Source organism: Sphaerodactylus townsendi, linkage group LG15 (assembly GCF_021028975.2).
Source record: "Sphaerodactylus townsendi isolate TG3544 linkage group LG15, MPM_Stown_v2.3, whole genome shotgun sequence".
Taxonomy (NCBI): domain Eukaryota; kingdom Metazoa; phylum Chordata; class Lepidosauria; order Squamata; family Sphaerodactylidae; genus Sphaerodactylus; species Sphaerodactylus townsendi.
This window is the reverse complement of record NC_059439.1, coordinates 31,149,698-31,166,329: the sequence shown is the minus strand read 5'-3', so window position 1 is coordinate 31,166,329 and position 16,632 is coordinate 31,149,698. Positions and strand designations below refer to the sequence as shown.

General features: G+C 49.3%; 1 protein-coding gene across 2 annotated transcripts; it reads left to right on the top strand.

Moving 5' to 3' along the window:
- The first annotated feature begins 4,961 nt into the window (after positions 1 to 4,961).
- LOC125444532 (ras-related protein Rab-35-like) lies at positions 4,962 to 16,632 on the top strand. Of its 2 annotated transcripts, XM_048517003.1 has the most exons (7): positions 4,962 to 5,960; positions 6,393 to 6,582; positions 10,764 to 10,814; positions 13,225 to 13,348; positions 13,578 to 13,702; positions 15,108 to 15,232; positions 15,377 to 16,632. In XM_048517003.1, the coding sequence occupies exons 2-7, from the start codon at positions 6,528 to 6,530 to the stop codon at positions 15,503 to 15,505; spliced, it is 609 nt and encodes a 202-aa protein (XP_048372960.1). In that variant the 5' UTR covers positions 4,962 to 5,960; positions 6,393 to 6,527; the 3' UTR covers positions 15,506 to 16,632. The 2 variants fall into 2 exon arrangements, with proteins under 2 accessions (XP_048372960.1, XP_048372959.1); XM_048517002.1 differs by having other exon boundaries at positions 4,962 to 6,582.

The window sequence follows — 16,632 nt, the reverse complement described above, 5'->3', positions numbered from 1 at the left end:
CTTTGGGGATGAGGCGGTCTACAAAATCAAACAAACAAACAAACAAACAAATAGGTGGGGCTGAGAGAACTCCAAAGAACTGTGACTAGCCCAAGGTCACCTTTGGAAGAGGAATGGTGTCTTTATTTATTTATATTCCTCTTTTCTCCCTCAGTAGGAATCCAAAGCAGCTTATATCATTCTCCCCAGCTGTGTTAACCTCACAACAGCCCAGAGAGGTAAGCTAGGCTGAGTCAGAGCAACTGGGCCAAAGGCTCATTCCGCACATGCAGAATAATTCACTTTCAAACTGCTTTCAGTGCTCTTTGAAGCTGTGCGGAATAGCAACATCCACTTTCAAACAGTTGTGAAAGTGGTTTGAAAACGCATTATTTTGCGTTGTGTGGAAGGGGCCATAGTTAGCGAGTGAACTCCCATGCCTGAGTGAGGATTTGAACATGGCTCTTCCAGATCCTTGTCCGACACTCTAATCGCTACAATACAGTGGCTGTTGTATCAGACTCTGGCCCCTTCCCCACACGCAAAATAATGCGTTTTCAAACCACTTTCACAACTGTTTGCAAGTGGATGTTGCTATTCCGCACAGCTTCGAAGAGCGCTGAAAGCAGTTTGAAAGTGCACTATTCTGCATGTGCGGAATGAGCCAGAGAAAGGAATGTTGAGAAACGAGATTCCTTAGCAGGCCAGGAAGGAAACAGACTCTAGCAGGGGTAACTTACCCTATCCTTGAAATTTACAACCACTTGGTCACTATCATGTCGGCAAACCCTGCTCAGTTTCCAAAACAAGAGGAGTGGCTTGCAAACAACAACGGCGTCTTTATCTGGAAGCTCCAACTGCAGATATGAGGCCGTGATGACTCATCCGTGGGGGAAACGGGCTTTGCACGTGGCCCAGGGATCCTTTCCTTTTTATGGTAATTCCCAGAAAGATGGGATTTGCAGGCAGGGGACGAGATTTCGCTCCACCGAACCTTGATCAAAATTAAATCCTGAGCATCTCAGCTTGGCTTCTTCAACAGCCAAGGAGCAGCAGTGGCGTAGGAGGTTAAGAGCTCATGTATCTAATCTGGAGGAACCGGGTTTGATTCCCCGCTCTGCCGCCTGAGCTGTGGAGGCTTATCTGGGGGATTCAGATTAGCCTGTGCACTCCCACACACGCCAGCTGGGTGACCTTGGGCTAGTCACAGTTCTTCAGAGCTCTCTCAGCCCCACCTACCTCACAGGGTTTTTGTTGTGAGGGGGGAAGGGCAAGGAGATTGTAAGCCCCTTTGAGTCTCCTGCAGGAGAGAAAGGGGGGATATAAATCCAAACTCCTCCTCCTCCTCCTCCTCCTCCTCCTCCTCCTCTTCTTCTTCTTCTTCTTCTTCTTCTTCTTCTTCTTCTTCTTCTTCTTCTTCTTCTTCTTCTTCTTCTTCTTCTTCTTCTTCTTCTTCTTCTTCTTCTTCTTCTTCTTCTTCTTCTTCTTCTTCAACGAAATGCAAGCCAACCAAACTGTGGAGTTGTTTCTTTTCAGACTGTAGTTCTGACGTCAGTCTGCGGCCAAGGGCTGCTAAGCAGCATCTGCTGAGACACCAACAGGAGCAAAGGCCTTTTCTTCCGGCCGGGCAGTCACATCCCTTGTTCTGGCAAGAGAGTCTCTTGGCTCTTCTGCTGGTGTCCTTCCCTCCCCCTCCCCAACACACCAGCTGTGCCCATCTGGGTGGCATTTTTTCTACCCACAAGTGGGCCTAATGAGAGAACAATGGAGGTATTTCTTGTCATGCCGAGGGGGCGGCTGCAGTTGGCATCCCAACCCTCCCTGAGCGGAATGTGGAAGGGAGGGGTCAGGCAGATGTGCAGAATAAACAGAGGAGAGACCACTTCTGCCAACCCGTCAGTCCAGAGCCTGAGATGTAAACTCACATTTCTGTGATGGACAAGGGTGGGGAGAAGAGCCAGGGCTCCTGAGAGAAGGAATGAATAGCAAAGAAGAAGAAGAAGAAGAAGAAGAGGAAGAAGAGGAAGAAGAGGAAGAAGAGGAAGAGGAAGAAGAGGAAGAAGAGGAAGAAGAAGAAGAAGAAGAAGAAGAAGAAGAAGAAGAAGAAGAAGAAGAAGAAGAAGAAGAAGAAGAAGAAGAAGAAGAAGAAGAAGAAGAAGAAGAAGAAGAAGAAGAATTGTTCTTTGTTATTGAGAAGAGGGCTGGAATCTTAGAAGAAGAAGAGTTGGATTTACACCCCATCTTTCTCTCCTGTAAGGAGACTCAAGGTGGCTTACAATCTCCTTTCCCTTCCTCTCCCCACAACAGACACCTTGTGAGGCAGGTGGGGCTGAGAGAGTTCTGAACGAACCCAAGGTCACCCAGCAGGAATGTAGGAATGCAGAAACACATCTGGTTCACCAGATAAGAGCCAGTGCGGGAGAATCCACTGACAGTCTTTTCCTTTCCAGCCTCCTATCCTTATTCCAAAGGTCTCTCCCAACCTCCAGGTACCCCTCTGCTAAAAATTAAACAGAATAGCTTTCCCCTTGCATCTCCATGCAGAGGAAACCAACACCTTTTGGATTACTGCCTGCTGTAATCGATAGCTCTGACTACCAATAAAATAAAATTTAAAATCCTACTCCTTCAGAAACATCCCAAATTCCTTCCTCTTGTATCCTCCCCATTATTTACGCTCACTGAGGTCAACAAGGATTCTTTCTCAGTGGCACTCCTGTGCAAAGTTACTGAGGAGAAAATATATGTCCGTGGAGCCTACATGAGGTGTGTGTGTGTGTGTGTTAGAACAAGAGTCCCCCAAGTGGTGCTCTTGGGCAGAAGCGTGCCAGGGGTAAATGGCACCCGGAGACAAATTGTCTCCAGGATGCCCCCAGGCTCTGCCGCCCCCCCCTCTGCCCCCACCACCCTAGCTCCGTCCCCTGATGCCCCAGGCTCCACCCCCACTGTCCTAGCCCCCGCCCATGTCACCATGGACATGGGCAAGGTCTAGGGTGCCCACCTCCCCCCCAACAGACTCCCCCTGCTGGATGGTGTCGAGGCATGTGAAAACAACGAGACAGCAGGACTTCCTGGTCACATGGGGGCCCAATTTTGCGCCCCCCACGTGACTAGAAGAGTGGCGCCCGGGGACAAGGGGTACCCCTTGTCCCTAGGCAGATACGCCACTGCTCTTGGGCGCTGTTGTGCCTGCCAAAACTTTCCTGGTGCCCATCAAGTGTTTTTAAAAAGTGGACGAAGCCAGGAGGAATTTCTGACTGGCCACTGGAGATTTGCTTTGTTATGCAGTTCTTTAAAAGTTGCTTCTGCATCTGTTGCTGCCTCAGTAGGATCTAACACTGCATGGCTGAGGAGGCCCCTTCCACTCATGCAGAATAATCCACTTTCAATGCACTTTGAAGCTGGATTTTACTGCGCGGAATAGCAAAATTCCCTTGTAAACAATTGTGAAAGTGGATTAAAAGTGCACTATTCTGCATGTGCGGAAGGGGCCTTCGATAAGCAGTGCTTATGCAAGCAAACGCTTCTAAATACGTTCGTTTGGAGAAGTATCCTGTTAAACACTGTCAAACAGAATTTCTGCCTGAAATGTTGAAGCGTTATCAACAGCCTCACTCCCCACCCAACTTGCTACGAAGTGGCCAACACTTTCAACATGCCCTACCCCACACCATTGCTGCAAGCATAAAACAGAGGGACAGAGAATGATGCCGTAAGTTGGTCTGTGTCCTGGTTGGCGAGAAAAATGCGGTACAAATGCCTAAACAAAGAACGTATTCAGCGAGGTTTACTGAAGTTAAGGAAGTGGCAGTTTGCACAATTTCTCAAGAATAAATGCAATTTGTGCGTCTGCTGGAAGCTGCAGCCTGCGTGTTTCCCTGGAAGAAAGTCCCCATGAATTAAAACAGATCTGACTTGGGATGCATACAGTGGTGGGATCCAAAAATTTTAGTAACAGGTTCCCTCGCCAGCCCCCCCTCAGCAAAGGGGGCAGAGGCGTACCTAGGCAAACCTGAGCCCTGGGCAAAACCTGAATTGGATGCCCCCCCCCATGGGCAGCCACCCCACCACGACCCCCCCAAACTTTTTTTTTGCACCAGGTCATTTCTAAATCATCATCACATTATAGAAAATGCCCCAACTCACACATCTGAACACAGCAATGGTGAAACACACAGGTTCTTTGATAGAGACTGGTGAGATAAAAGGCACGAAAGGCTGAGAATCCATGAATTGCAGGACCTGAAAGGGATTAACCCAGTTCAGCGAGTTACATTATTAGTCGCAATTATTATTATTATTAATTATTTATTTAATTTAATATACCGCCCAATCCCCGAAGGGCTCTGGGCGGTGTCCATATAGCAATTGCTATATGGAACCTTCAGGTTCAAAGGCAGGATGCCTCTCGGGGAGGCGAGGGCGCGGAGATGGGAAAGCGGACCCAATTAGTAACCTCCTCTCGGCACACACAAATAATTAGTAACCCACTCCCAGGAACTGGTGAGAACCTGCTGGATCCCACCTCTGGATGCATATTTAAACACATAGCAACTTTTCAGACTGTGGCTCCTTCCGCACATGCACTTTCAATCCACTTTCAGGATTGTTCGCAAGGGGATTTTGCTATTCCACACAGTAAACTCCAGCTGCAAAGTGCCCTGAAAGTGCCATGTTTATTGATATTTTTTTTTTTGCTTGATGTTATGATCACTGATGTTTGGTATTATACCGTTGTTGTTCACCGCCCTGAGCCCTTCGGGGGAAGGCGGTATAGAAATCTAAATAATACAATACAATGCAATTATTCTGCACGTGCGGAAGGAGCCAGAAAAGCCAATGGGCCTCGTGCAAAACCGACCCAGGGAAACCCAGCTGACCGCAGCCCTTTCATAAGCCCCGCCCACTCCCCCAGACCCCTCCCCTCCCAGAGCCCCGCCCACCGTCGCTAAGGGCCGCCCATTATCCGCAAGCCCCGCCCCGCGCTGCTCCCAGCTGGTCCGAGTCGTGCTCCGGCGTTCCATCGCCCCGGGCTGCCTGGAGAGGCGGCGGCCGCGGCTGCTGCAGCCGGAAAGGAGGAGGGAAGCCGCCCCCCGGTCATCTGACCCCAGACCAGCGTCCGGCGAGGGCGGAGGACCGAGAGGGCAGCCGGCCAGCGGCGTTTGCAACCGGACCCGCCTGACCACGGAAGCTCTCCGGGCATTCCTCTGTCCCCACCTCCTTCCTTTCCCTCTGGCCATGATGCATCTCCTCCCCTGGCCGCGGCCTCTCCTCCCCCCGGCCCTTCCGTGATCCCCGGGCAGCCTTTCGCTCCTTTGCACCTCCTCGGTCGCCTTCCTGCTCCTCCCCCCCGCCTTGGTGAATTTCCTTTCTGGGGAGGGAGGGGGTGAGGGTCTCAGGGCTGCTGTGTCCCCCCCTTCCCTTCTTCCCTTCCTTTGCGCCCCCCCCCCCTTCTTTGTATTGTCATCCCGTTCCCTTTCCACTAGGAAAAGTTGCTGTCCGATTCTGATTGGCGCCCCTCCCCTTTTTAGAATTTAGGAAGTTTGTCTTTTGGGGGGGGAGGCGATTGGGGGGCTGAGTTTGTGTTTCCTCCCTTGAATGCTGGCACCAAAGCCCAAATCCTGTCATTTTGGAGAAGGTAGGCGCCCCCCCTCTCCACTCCATTCGAGTCCTCTCCTCCTGAATTTCATATCTTTCTTCCTTGGGAGACTTCAGACTCTGGTTCTCATTCACTTTCGAAATCAGTCAATTTCGGGGGGAACTGTTCTTTCTGGAAGGAAGTTCTCATCCTTTCCCCCTGTCCGCTTTTTCCCCTCCCCTCGTCCATCTGATTGGAAAAAAGTCAAGATTTGGATCAGCTCTAGATTTGGCTCAAGATTGGATCAACTCTGAGGACGGCTCGCTAATTGCGGCAACCTCGTTTCAACTTTTATTTTGCAGCTTCCTGTCATTGTGGAAAGGGACTCTCTTGGCACAGGGAGGTGCGTGGCTTTTTCCAGTCGTATGGTTTTTTTTCTTGTAAAGACCGAAAAGCATCTGGAAGACGGAGGGGCTGTGAGTCGTTTGGTTTTTTTTCTTTTAAGGACAGAAAAGCATCTGGAAGGCAGAGGGACTGTGAGTCGTTTGGTTTTTCTTTTTTTTTAAGGACAGAGAAGCGTTTGGAAGACGGAGGGGCTGTGAGTCGTTTGGTTTTTTTCTTTTAAGGACAGGAGAGCATCTGGAAGGCGGAGGGGCTGTGCACCGCGTAACCCCTTCCCCAGAAGTGGAGGGGCGCTGGGCAGAAATACTCAACCTTTGTGTTTCTCAAAGCATCCTCTTGAAGGGGACCAAAAAAAGGGTGTATTTGTGTCTTACATAGAGGGTCGCATGCAACACGAACTTGCGCTCCGAAGGCTTTTTTTGGATCTTTATAGGAGACCCCCACTGCAATGGGGCTTTAAGGCAGCATAGGTTTCCCCCTGGCGAGTGTGGGAGTGGTGGAGAATCTCTGCAGGAGAGAAGGAAGGAGCGTGACAGAAACCGGGAGGAGGAGCTGACCCAGCACGTGAATGGCTGCCAAGGATTATGACCACTTGTTCAAGCTGCTCATCATCGGGGACTCTGGTAAGATTCCTCACGTCCCATCCCGTCCTCGCCTCCTTCCTCTGTTTCGTTGTTTTCTTCCTGCCGTATCTTACTGCCTTTGTTCATTGTCGCCTTCTTTACTGTTGGATCCTGCTACACTCCAGTTTCACTCACGTCCTTTATTAAAAACAACAATACCTATTTCTTCAATTTTTTTTTGTGCTGACTTTCCATCTTCATCAAAATGTAACCTCCTTCTGCAATTCTGCTGGCTTCCTACCACATGGTTATGGTCGTGGTCAGTTTTCTCTCGACCATATTCAAACCTCTTCCTTATTCATTCCGTAAAACCCTTTCTTCCTTTTTTTGTGGGATTTTTAAAAAACCCCCAAAACTATCAGCCTACTTCTTGTTTCTCTCTTCCCTCCCTGCTGACATTTTCAGGCAAGTACAATCCACAGGGTGATAATCCAATGTAGCTTTGGTGTAATTGATAAGACTGACAGGCCTTTATCTTATTAACCTTAGCATTCTGTCTCATTCTTGAAAGTTTCTGCTCCGCACAATCCCTGAAGGACATGCTTGCACTGAATGAAAGCTACATTTTGGTTGTGTGTCCGCTTTAGAAAATGCAGGTCTCCCCATGACTCAGTTATATTAGCCTGAGAAATTCCCTGTATTCTTTTAATCTAATTGTGCCAACTTGTGAGGCCCGTCAGCATTCACAGGTGGGTTTTGGGCCTGGGAAATGTCCATTGTCAGTTCCGTTTTACTCTGAGGTGGAATGAATTAAACTAAAGTTAACCAACTTTCACACAATTGACTTTTTAATTGCTTCATTAAGTCACAGCTGAGCCACTCAATTCTTTGGGAAGTTTTAGCTTTTCCTCACGGTTGTTTGAATTGGGCAAAGGCTTTCATGGCCAGAATCCACTGGCTGTGGTGGGGGTTTTATGCCTGCGTGGCCGTGGTCTGGTAGCTTTTGCTCTTAAAGCCTGCATCCAGGGTCGGCATCTTCAAAAGCGAATCACAGTGAGATGTACTTCTCTCCGTGGCACTCACCGTGGCACGCCTCTGAAGATGCCAGCCATAGATGTGGGTGAAACGTTAGGAGCAAAAATTACCAGGCCGTGGCCACGCAGCATAGAAAACCCTCCATAGCCAGTTCTCGTTAATAACCCTTTTTTTGGGTTACTGGGGAAAAGGCGATTTCCTTCAGAGGGCTCGGAGGTTTCCAACGGCTGGTTTTCATTGGCCACATACTTCACACACAATTTGAAAATTTAAAGTTCCAGCAAAGTTGTCACTATCAGACCCAACATTATGAGGCGGTAGCGTGAGGGCAGGATTCTTGAGTAGAACAATTGTCCTGTACTGCATTTTTATCTGACTTCTCAGATTAAAAAAAAAAAGAAGACCCCAGAAAGCAGTTCACAGCTTCTAAACCTCACTATGCTGCCCGGGGAATGTATATGAATGAAAACAGAACCAGTCTTTCCCTGAGGTTTCAAGGCCGTGTGGAAGGAGACAACCGGTTTGCAAATGCTGAAGGGAACCGATCAGTGAAGAGCCTATGGAAGCCAGCCTTGTCCTTCCCTCGCTGGCATGGTTTTGGTGCCATTCTCCAGAGTCCCTTTGGCATGGTGGGAGGAGTCACCATGCCCTTCCTGTCACGATGCCAGCTTTGGGGTGGGAACAGTTGGAACAGGATTCTTCCTTGCTAGTAGAAGGGAAGCCGCTTCTCCTGGGAACAGGTTGCTCTTGGCCTTGCTCTGGAAGGGAGCTTTCCATGGCTTGGTTCTTCATCCAAGCGTCCGCTTGGGGCAGAAGAATGATAAAAGCGCCGATGCCCTGCGGGGAATCAGATTCTCAGCCCTGAGCAGTGCCGGAGGGGATAAGCGTCACTTCCGGGATCCCTCCGGGCCGAAGCCAAGCATCTCAGCTTGGCCTCAACCGGGGCTCCAGGAAGGGCAATACACATGCTGTGCTTGGGGTGTCTTCCTAATCTTTAGCCAGACCTGGAGTGGTGTCAGTCTTGCTGTGTTCCCTAGCTGGTTGGCTTGGTTTCTCGGTGCCGATTTGAGAAACCCCAGGTGTTGGTATGCATGTGTTGCTTCGCCATTACCCCGGATCTAGCCAAGAAAGTTGCGTGTGGCTTTCTCTTTCAGTCTTTATGTGTCCTAGAGACCAAGGACAGGGCCGACTGTACTCACAAAAGGTGCCGACAGAAGCACACACCTGTGCTCTGCCTCTACTGCAGAGATCCCCAAAGTGGCCCCTTTCCGCCCCTTTTCCAGAATTGTTTTAGGGAATCGGTGGTGTCAGAGAGGGCTTTTGCCCAGCAAGGCTTTTGATTGGCTACTGAAGAGTTGATTGGCAGTGCAGATTTTTTTTTTAAAAAAAAATCTGTTTTGGCGGCAGCTGCCACCAAAGCGCAAGGCTCTTTTGTGCTGTTAGTAAAGTTAAGCTGTGGCCATCATTTTGTGGCTGGCTCCGCCTCTTGTGGCAGCCATCTTGAATCAGCCATTTTATTCCTACACACCCCACATTGTGTCAGAATCCCAAATGTGCCTGCAGGCCCGAACAGGCTGGGGACGGCCGCTCTACTGCAAAGGCTACGTTTTTAGCAGTGGGGGAAAAGATGAGGAAAGGGCTTGGAAGACTGCAAGGGGGATGGCTCACCTGTTATGGAGCCACAAGATGCTGCCTACGGTCTCTTAAGTGGTGCAGGTATTGTCTCAATTGGACATGCCTACTTTTGCATCCAACTCACGCCCCTTCTTGGGGAATAGCTACTAGCCATGCCCAAAATGGCTCTTTCCGAACTGTTCTGGATTATTTTCGACTTGGGGGAACGAAGGCGGGACTTGTGGATTGCTCCCATTTTACAAAAGCCGCCTCCCCGCCCTCTGCAGATCATGCTAGTGAGGTAATTGTTTCCCCACAGTTTTTATTATGAGTTTAAAATGACACGCGCTCTACCCACCCATGGGGACACAATAGCGTTTGTTGGGTGTGGCTATCTTGAGCAAATTTGCAGGGACTGGGTGTGTTTGCTTTGGGTGGGGAGTTTTCGATGTCTAGGGACAGGAACAGACAGTGGCTGAATCCACGTTTCTCTATATTATTTGCTCTCTAACCGGAACTCCATAAAGGGGAAAGGGAGGCTTTAATTCATCCATTGTTCATTCAGTACAGAAATTTAACTATAGCTAATTCCGATTCAGTCCTTGTGAGAATTTTACTGGAAGACTGAGTTTCTTTTATATCTCAGCAGGTAGCTCAATTTTGTATGCTGGCACATAATAAGCGAAGAATCATGTTAGGACCAAGAGCCAGACCACATGATGGTGACTGTAATAATGCTACAAGCTGATGATATTTTTTGTGTATAGACTTATACCATGGATTTCTGTACAAATTCGTTTTTTTTCTCTCTTTTGTTTCTTGTTCTTCCTTTTTCTTATTCTTCTCTTCTCTCTTTTGCTGGCCTAATGGCCATAATACAGGGGTCCCCAAACTTTTTAAACAGGGGGCCAGTTCACTGTCCCTCAGACTGTTGGAGGGCCGGACTAAAAAAAACTATGAACAAATTCCTATGCACAAATGATTGTAAAATGTTTGATTTCACCTTTCAGCCTTTCTGTCATGGTCTATTTTTAGAACAGTGACCAAAGTATGTCAAGTATAGGGTGGGCTCCAAATATTGTTAAGGAGGCTGTAGAATCCCTTCCCCTGTAAAAAAAAAAAAAAAAAAAAAGCAGAACTTTCCCAATGAAGCATTCCATCTAACCCAGGATCAGGTATCTTCCTGGGTTCTTTCCTCCTCAAAGTAGCCAGCGGCGATTACCGCCAGCCTGGCTGATGCCAATGGGGTGGTGGAACAGAAAGCCTGAGAGCAACACATGGAGGAGGCTGAGAGGAAGGAAGTGGCGGAGCAGGCGTTGTTGCCCGCATGTAGGTTTCCAACTCTGGGTGAGAAAATGCATGGTGATTTGGGGGGTTATGCCATCATGTACGGCTTTGCAATCAAGCGGCGGCCGTTGGGGCGGTTCCTCCTCTCCCTCGAGCCCCCACTGCACATGAATGGAACCATGGCAGCCATACCTGGCGGGCCGGATGCGGCGCGGGCCGTAGTTTGGGGACCCCTGTCATAATAAAACTGACTGACTGGCTCTCTAACTGGTTGCCTTTTCCTCTTCCCTTTTCCCCCTGTCCAGGAGTTGGGAAAAGCAGCCTCCTGCTCCGCTTTGCAGACAATACTTTTTCCGGTAAGTACCCACTCTCCAGTCTACTGGCTCGCTAGAGAACTGATTTACTCTCAAACCAGCAGGAATCCTGACTCCCAAACGGCTCATACAGACATGCCAACACTTATTGCTGGCCAAGCCACTTAAAGCAAGCAGCGTGTCACTTGTTCTGCTTAAGTAATGACAGGCTCACAGTGAGGGACGGCAGGAAAATGGGCCAATCGACAGCGTTGCTTTGGGCAGCCAGTGAGCAAATGCCCTCGCGGACTAGTTGTTTCGCCGAATGCTTTCACACCTTGTTTGGCTACTGCAAAGCTATGGCTGAGCCCCTGATGGTGCCCTCTGCAAAGCATTGCAGCATGTAAGCAATTTTATCTCTCTCTCTCTCTTTCTCTCTCTCTCTTTCTCTCTCTCTCTCTATCTCTCTATCTATCTGATTTCTGTATCGCCCCATCCCTGAAGGGCTCTGGGCGATGTACAGCATGTAAGAAAACAGTTAAAACATTAAAACATTAAAAGCAGCGGTGAACCATGGTAATGAAATACAATAATTATACAACAAATCACAATAAGATGGAATATAAGTGGCGTCCAGTATTCCAATGTTGAACTTCCCTCTTCCCTAGAAGGAAAAAGGGGGAAGGAGTGGTAGGTCCCCTTGGATGGCAGACGGCCCAGACGTCAAGGGCCGGGGGAGGGGGGCACAATCAGCGGCTGGTTTCTCCAGTAAAAGATAAATATCCCACAAAATGAGCCTTGCGGTCGTTCCTGCCCTAATACAGCTGATTCGCTTTCTCATATTCTGCTTCACTGTTCCAAATACGACAACATCAGAACTGATTTGAGGACTGTGCTGCCAACAGGATTTATGCTCCTTTCTGATGAGATGAAGGTGGCTAAGCTTCTAAAGAACTCTAATGCTGAAATCTCTGAAGCTGTTGCTACATTTTTACTCGGTGTACTGCAAGTTGTGCAATAATGATCTTTTTTATTGTATTTGGAACTCATGACAAACTCCGGTTTGATGCTTAATAAAGGTTTGGGATTTGGAAGTAAAAGGTAAAGGTACTCCCCTGTACAAGCACCGGGTCATTACTGACTCATGGGGTGACACCGCATCACAATGTTTATGAGGTAGACTTTGTTTAAGGGGTGGTTTGCCATTGCTTTCCCCAGTTGTCTACACTTTACCCTCAGCTAGCTGGGTACTCATTTTACCAGCCTTGGAAGGATGGAAGGCGGCGTTAACCTTGAGCTGGCTACCAGAAACCGACTTCTGTCGGGATCGAACTCAGGTTGTGAGCAGAGCTTTGACTGTTGTACTGCTTACCACTCTGCGCCACAGGGCTCCTACAACAGTGGTGGCGAACCTATGGCACGGGTGCCAGAGGTGGCACTCCGAGCCTTCTCTGTGGGCACGCGCAAACAGAGTGCCCCCCCCCCCCCACATCTAGGCTGGCCTGGACTGCTGGGCTCGGATATCAGCATTAAACCTAAGACCTAGTTTTGGGGAAGCAGTGTAGCTAACCCTGTTAAGCGCTGTTAAACCCCACTGATTTTCATGCGAAGAACTAAAGCGCGATCCTTTACCTGGGAGTAAGCTCAGTTGCTGGCAATGGGGTTTGCTTCTGAGTAAACCCTCCTAGGGTCATGATTCACCCGTTGGAAGAGTGGCATGGTTGCTTCAAAGCAAAGCCACCAATTACCATTAAGCTTATTCCTGAGTAACGCACACCTCGGAGCCAACCGGTTTTTCTAAACTAAAACCTCAGTATTCAGGTTAAATTTCCGTGTTGGCACTTTGCGATAAATAAGTGGGTTTGGGGTTGCAATTTGGGCACTCGGTCTCGAAAAGGTTCGCCATCACTGTCCTACAAGCACATGCTGGGGTTTTTTTAAAAGGAAATCCTGCCTCCAGTTGCTGTTTAGCCGTTCTGGGCAGCTTGAGTCACCCATGTTTCTATTTGGTCGCTTTGAACGGAGATCATAAATCTTGGCAAATCAGATGCTAAACAGAAGACCCGCACCCAGCCACACCTGTTCTGTGTATTTGTGGCTGTTACAGTGGTGAGAGAAATTGCTACTGCAGATGGGAAACAGAAACTGAGAATGCAGTTTGCCCAAGGCCGGCCTGTGATTCTAGGGCTGCGCTTAGGCTCTGAATCCTGGACCATTTGGATCATTGTGGTATAGTCCCGTCAGCTTTTCCAGCTGGGCTGGGTGAAACACCTCCGCCGTGTCATTCATCGTCCCGTTTCTTCCTGTTCCGTCTTCCTCTCGTCTGTTCTTTCGTAGCTCGCGTTTGCGTTCGCTGTTTTCGCTTTATTAGCTGTAATATTTCTTCCCTCCTGGGCCATTGTGAAGCCTTATCCCGCACTTCGCTCCTGATTCGTCTCTCCCCCCCATTCTCCCCTCGCATGTCTCTCCCTAGGTAGCTACATCACAACCATCGGGGTAGACTTCAAAATTCGGACACTAATGGTAAATGGGGAGCGGGTGAAACTGCAGATATGGGACACCGCAGGACAAGAGCGTTTCCGGACCATCACCTCCACGTGAGCCTGGGGCAGAAGGGATACTCGGGTGTTCTAGCGGACGGGTGTTTGCCACGGCATTTGCTTTCTGGAAAAAGGGATTTGGGCTAGAAAGGGGGATGGGGAGAAATGAGATAGCCGGAATTCTCAGTTCCTAAAGGGTAGAACGAAGCAAGAGCGGTTGGCAGCTAAAACTCCTTGGATATATCTGGGTCCCAGTCTGTGGTCTCTTTATTTCTCCTGGAGGCAGGTATTACCGCAACACGCATGGCGTCATCATTGTGTACGACATGACAAACCCGGAGTCCTTTGTCAATGTCAAACGCTGGCTGCACGAGATCGGGCAGAATTGTGACAGCGTCTGCAAGATCTTGGGTGAGTGATTCACTGGGGGCGGGGGGGCTGCAGAGGTGGGATCCAGCAGGTTCTCACAGGTTCCCGAGAGTAGGTTACTAATTATTTGTGTGATTTTGCCACGTGATTTTGGCCTTAGTTACGCCCCTCCTCTCAGCAGTAGCGTGCAGAACTTGAAGCAGTCTAGCAGGAGGTGCACCGACGTGCAAGTGTTTTTCAGCCGCGCTCGCGCGTATTCGTTTCCAGCCTTCAAGGACTCCAGGCGCAGCGGCTGCGTCCTTGCCACAGCCCCGCCCAGGAATGCCCCGCCCCGGAATGCCCGGCCACGCCCCATCGTGCCCTGCCCAGCCCCATTGGCGCTACGCCACAGTTTGAATCCCACCACCATGGGAACCTGTTACTAAAATTTTTGGATCCCACCACTGGGGGGCTGCCTTCATCTTGTCTCCTGGGGGATATATTAAGTTATGCTTTCCAAGCACAGAATGGCTCTATTGCTGTCTGTTTGGCCTTCAAATTAGTTTGGGAGGCAGAGAGTGGCACCAGATTCGCTGTTCTCATTTGCCTGTCTCCTCCAAGCCCATGTGGATTTCGCAGGCAGCGTCCAGGGGAGAGGGAAATGGGTTTCCCCCATTTTTCAAAATGGCAGCGGGACCAACGGGGCCTGAAAAATGTCTTTAACATTTGGGATTTTCCAGAATCGCTTTTCAGCTCCTTAAAATTACCGCATTATTTTCTGGCTGAAAATAAACCTGGAAAAAAAAATCAAAATGGCTTTTCTTGGGTTTATTGTCAGTTGGGAAAATGCTTGTGACGAGCAATGATTTGTGGGAGTGATCTGACTGCAAATCAGCCTTTGTTTGTATAGATCTATCCCAGCATGCCCCAGGGCTCAGCCATATCCAGCAAAAGGGGGAACTCCCAGCTAGTTAGGCCAAACTTGTGCGAAGCAATTGTACTCCAGTAGAAAGAATCTACATATTCAAGGGAAGGTGGCAGAGGATATAGTGGAGTTAGTTCATGCCCAATTATGGGAATGTCGTGTCGCCAGCGTGGTGCAGTGGTTAAGAGCAGGTGGATTCTAGTCTGGAGAACCAGGTTTGATTCCCCACTCCTCCACCTGAGTGGCAGAGGCTTATCTGGAGAAACAGATGCGTTTCCGCACGCCTACATTCCTGCTGGGATAGTTAGTTCTCTCTGAACTCTCTCAGCCCCACCTACCTCACAAGGTGTCTGTTGTGGGGAGAGGAAGGGAAAGGAGCTTGTAAGCCACCTCGAGTCTCCTTAGAGGAGAGGAAGGGGGGGAATATAAATCCAAACTCTTCTTCTTCTTCTTTGCTGTAATCCTAGCTCTGAACTAGCGTCACTTCACTATCTTTTGGGAGCTTATTATTATTTTCTCCGTGTTCCCTTCCCCAACGTTCAGTGGGCAACAAATGTGAAGACCCCTCACGGAAGCAGGTGGACACAGCCGACGCCCGGCGGTTTAGCGAGCAAATGGGAGTGCGGCTTTTTGAGACGAGCGCAAAGGAGAACCTCAACGTTGAAGAGGTATTCAGTGCTGGGGGTGGCGGTTCGGTGAAGTTCTCGGTTGCTTGAACAAGGTGCTGCTGCTCTAGCCACCTGACAGGGGACGTTGCTTGGAGAAGAACGCTAAGAACGCCCTCCTCTCGCCTCATATCTCCCCTTCCCCAGATGTTCAACGCCATCACAGCCATGGTGCTCCGGACCAAAAAGGACAACCTGGCCCGGCTCCATCAGCAGAACGAGGTGGTCAAGATCAACAAGTCCAAGAAGAAACCGTCGGTCAAGAAATGCTGCTGAAGGGGGTTGTCTTCTCCCGCCACGCTACAAATTCCAAACGAGGACTGGACACTTGTGTGGGGTGTAGGGGCCGTAAACCTTTGTGGGGGGTGGGGTTGGGATCTGGGCGGGAGGGAGATGGAAGGGAATAGGAGTTCTCTCTCCGGGGTTGCCTGAAGATCCAGATAAGTCCTGAAATTCTTCCTTGCTGGTGGGAAGGTGGTGTCTGGAGAAACGGGACTGGGGCGAACCGAGGCGCGTCAAAAGGTTCTGCTGAACCAAAGGAACGCTTTGCTACAAGGCAACGAGAAGAATACACCGTGCTAAACCTCGACAAGTGCTGCCCCTAAACTCTTCCCTTTTATTCACTCCTTCACCCCCTCCCATTAAATCACTAGGAACAGGGGAAGAAAAAAATAAGGCGGACTTTAACTTTGGAGAACCATTTTTCTGCTTGTAGGCTCACTTGCGGTTAACGAGGTGTCAGTTAGAGTCAGGAGTAAGGAAGGAAGAAGTCTCAACATTTCACCTAGCAGTAGTGGGCATTTCCCCTATTTTCCCCTTTGGTTTGCTTAGTTAAGGCCAGGATGGGGAGGAGGACAGCTTTTGTCCCGAGGAATGGGGTGGGCGTTGGAAACGGGGCCGTGTTCTGCTCCTCTCTGTCTGTGAGATAGGACCATTCATCTCTTCCTTGCTCCCCACGTACCCCTTGAAGCATTTTTCAAGAAAAAACTGTGGCTGTCAATGGTCAAATAGGCTGGGTTGGAACAATTATTTTTTTTTGGTAAGTCTTCGTACCTGCAGGTTTGGTCTGTGGGTGCTAATTTGTCAGTTCAGGGCGGGGATGCTTATTTAAACAAGACGCTTAAGAGGATGTCTGGAGCTGCAAACCTCCACCCTGCAGCCGCCAAGCTGTGTGGGTGCGACAGAATCGCACGCTCGTCTTGTCCCCCTGCCCTTGCCCCGGTCCGTCAATCTGGGCCCCTATGACTGTGCAATAAGTTTTGCTTCTCAGATTATTTTATATACACATAAATGAATATGTATAGAATTAAAACTTTTTTTTTGTTTTTGTTTTAACCCACTGCTAACGGCATTAAACTCGGTAAGGAGACACCACTATTCAATAAAGGAGCATTTAGATACGA